The sequence below is a fragment of the Musa acuminata genome, chromosome BXJ3-4 (assembly GCF_036884655.1).
Source record: "Musa acuminata AAA Group cultivar baxijiao chromosome BXJ3-4, Cavendish_Baxijiao_AAA, whole genome shotgun sequence".
Classification (NCBI taxonomy): Eukaryota; Viridiplantae; Streptophyta; class Magnoliopsida; order Zingiberales; family Musaceae; genus Musa; species Musa acuminata.
In genome coordinates, this window is record NC_088352.1 from 1,806,580 (window position 1) to 1,810,053 (window position 3,474).

At 36.0% G+C, this 3,474-nt stretch overlaps 1 protein-coding gene across 2 annotated transcripts; it reads right to left on the bottom strand.

Moving 5' to 3' along the window:
• Positions 1-567: 567 nt before the first annotated feature.
• On the bottom strand, positions 568-2,040 carry LOC135584808 (uncharacterized protein At5g64816-like). Of its 2 annotated transcripts, none has more exons than XM_065149991.1 (2): positions 1,927-2,040; positions 568-1,218 (listed from the first exon to the last, which is right to left on the bottom strand). In XM_065149991.1, the coding sequence occupies exon 2, from the start codon at positions 1,171-1,173 to the stop codon at positions 793-795; it is 381 nt and encodes a 126-aa protein (XP_065006063.1). In that variant the 5' UTR covers positions 1,174-1,218; positions 1,927-2,040; the 3' UTR covers positions 568-792. The 2 variants fall into 2 exon arrangements, with proteins under 2 accessions (XP_065006063.1, XP_065006062.1); XM_065149990.1 differs by having other exon boundaries at positions 1,673-2,040.
• Between the last annotated feature and the right edge of the window lie 1,434 nt (positions 2,041-3,474).

Consider the following 3,474-nt stretch of genomic DNA (forward strand, 5'->3'; position numbering starts at 1 on the left):
AGATTTGCACAGCCATTATGTGAATGTTATACCTAATGCATAAAGGATAAACTTGAAGGATTATGCTAACAGTCATTGTTATGAATATCTACCATGGCTGCAAAAAATAAATGTTTACTTCTAGTAGTCAATGAATAAGAGTTGCAAGAACTAATTTCGAGCAAACCACCACTGGTAGAACAAGCACAAGAACTAACTCTGGCAAAGTGCATGTGTGACAACCTTATTTCACTTCAAATAAATTATTATTACAAAAGAACAATTAGCTTCATGCATAACTATCCGATCGTAATTCCACCTTAATCTAATATTAAAAAAAGTACATGAAAGTCAAATGTCACTTTAACATTTAACTAGATGGGTTTCTCTTCCTAGAATAATGATCTAACCAATGTTAAAACAAATGTTCCTGGAGTACATGTCATCTGTGGTGTTTTCCATAGGAGCACTTTGGTGTTCTGTGTCAAATATTATCCTGATTGCAATTATAAATGTGATGGTGCTCCATGGTAGATCTATATATTATAGTTATCTAATGTAAAAGTAATTGTTACAGAAGAACTATAATTAAGATCACAAGTTGCGACACTGAATGTTATAGAATAACAAAAAAGGTCCAACAATCTAACAAACAGTAGCCAATTGCAAAAACTAACCATGATCAACAATGATAAGGAAATCAACAAAATAATGTTTCTTTAAGAAAAACACATAAAGAAGAAGCCATAACTAAATAGTTGATAACATTTGTGTGAGAATTATTCATATCACCACCGAGAACAAAAGTTTGCTCTAGTACTTTGAAGTTGCCAAGAGCCTAAGGCATTCGGTTTGGCACCTTTTAAGGCAAACGTCGTTCCAGTTAGGCACTTGGTGTTGGATAACACAAACACTCCGTGCACAAGCATCAGCACATGCATCAAGTTCAGAAACACCACAAACAGTAACACATGTATCCTGAGGCGGATTCTCTGATAATGCACCGACCTTCTTGAGCATTCTCTTAGAAGTACAGACTCTGTCACATACGAAGATTTCATCCGAGCTTCTTTCATGCCCTTGGGCACTCTTGAACCTTTGCTCTTCGCCATTTTTTCTCTTTGCTCTGATGGCTTGCCCTACCACAAGAGCTGGAACTGCAGCCCCTAACAATGACCACCAAATGTCCACCATTTGATACGGCAAGCTTTATGATGATGCCTCTTTTCCTCCTCCTCACTAGACATGTACAAGAAGCAACTGGAACCAGTAAGATCAGCCTATACGAATACGTGTATATATATTACCAAGAACTCTCTGAGTAGAGACGCAGAGAAACAATTACGACCAGAAGATACACCACAAGCTATTCGTCATGTAGCAATGGAACTACTAGACAAACCATTGCAAGCATTTCAAAATACGAAAACACGAGCATTCAAATTGAGGAAGAAGATCACAACACTTTCCACCCCGGACAAACACCAGACAATCAACCTAAGCGCCGGATCAAGAAAAGACTTACATTTCAAATGCCAATGTGCCTCGATAACTAACTGCTCAGAGATCCATCATAGTAGACCACAGTTGAAGCCGAAAGATGGAGGGATACATAGAGAAAACAAAGGGGGTCCTATTCTCGCATTCTAAGACACGGTAAAGCATAAAAAAGAACCCTAAGTTTAGAACAAACCTTCGTTGCCCAAGAACTAAACGCAGGCAGGCACTATCCGAGGATAATCAATGGTTTATAAATGATTCTTCTTGTAGGCTCAAAACAACATCAACTCCAAACCCTTTTCGAGCAGCAGGAGCAGCAAGATTGGCGAGAAATGAGCAATGGAACCCATATGCTTCGTCCGTCCTTGAGAACTTGGATCAAGTTCTACCTAAAATAGAAAAAAAAAGAACAAAGAACAAATAGAGACGATCGAGAGATGATCCAACCTTTTTCCTTCTCTCTGTGTCGGTTTGGTGTTCGGAGGGGAGGGATTGGGATGAATGGATGGAGAGTGTGGGAGCAATTGTCTCTTAGACGGCCGTCCGTCGAGCGTCACCGACCCACACGTAAACCAAAAGCATGCGATGCACGTGATGGGCCGACGCTAATTATATATTATCCGTTTATACTTAGACTTAAAAAATATATTAAAATCTTTATAATTATAAAAGTAGAATATTTAATATTATTTACCCTAACGTTATCGGTTGTATCTACGGAAGATATAACATGTGATAACAAATACATATAAAAATGATGAAAAAAATGATATAACATGTGATAACAAATACATGTGATAACAAATACATGAATGATATAACGTTATCCATCGTGTGACGGGTTAATTATAAATTATCTAATAAATTTTAGTATATTAAACCTCTTTAGTATTCCAAGTTGAGACTTCAAAAATTTAATCTTGTTTACCATAACATCGTTAATTTTACTAATGAAAGATATAGCACATGACAATAAATGTATAAATGGCACCGTAGTGCTTTGCCTCACTTAGTCTCCTCTTCCTCCTTTCTCCTCGTCATTGGCGATGCAAATGCTTCACCCACCTCTTTTTCCTTCTCTAATAGTAATGCAAATACAAAACAATGTCTAAGGAAGAAGAGGAGGCAGAGTAGTACAACAAGAACACAAATACCCCACCTCTCTCCTCTTCCTCCTCCAGCGATGACGTAGATGTTTCACCGCTCTACCTCCTCATCATCGATATTCAGATCGATATTAGCAAAGCTGACCATTGAGTTGTTGTCGCCAACCACTACCACAATAATTATCTACGGTGTCATCGTCTGTCACCATTATTGAAATTATCTTTTTGCCCATCGTTTATGTGTTATTCATGCATGTGATATCATATGTTGTATTTTCCATCGATAAAATCAATAATATTATGGTAAATGGGGCTAAACGTTTTATTTTCATAATTATAAGGATTTCAATATAAAATTTTAAAATCTAGAGATCGGAATACTAAAGAGGTCTAACTGTAGAGGCTAATATATAATTAGTCCATCATTAAAATTATCTTTTTTGTCTATCTTTTTCGTATCATTCATGCACATGTTGTCACGTGATATATCTTCCATCGATAAAATCGACGATATTAGAATAAATATGATTAAATATTACGCTTTTATAATTATAGAGATTTTAATATAAATCGAATAGTATAATAATAAAGGCTTAGTACCAAATTTTTTTTTTTCAAATCTTTTTAGATTTTTTTTTTCAAAACTTGATATGTACTATACACAAGTATGAATAAGTACCATACCAGTTGAAACCTTAATCGGTACACAAAATTACGAACCATGGTTTGCTTGGTACGACTGGTGCAAGGTCGACGTTACCTAGTACCAAGCGGCCACTATTATTTTATTTTTCAATCTTTTTAGATTTTCATTTTAATTTGGGACCTACTGACACTCGATACACAGGTATATACTAATAGGTGCCCTAACTAGTACAAGGATACATAC

Bases quoted from the DNA above. Each gene is read 5' to 3' on its own strand.
- LOC135584808 (XM_065149991.1), bottom strand. From the start codon at position 1,173: ATGGTGGACATTTGGTGGTCATTGTTAGGGGCTGCAGTTCCAGCTCTT.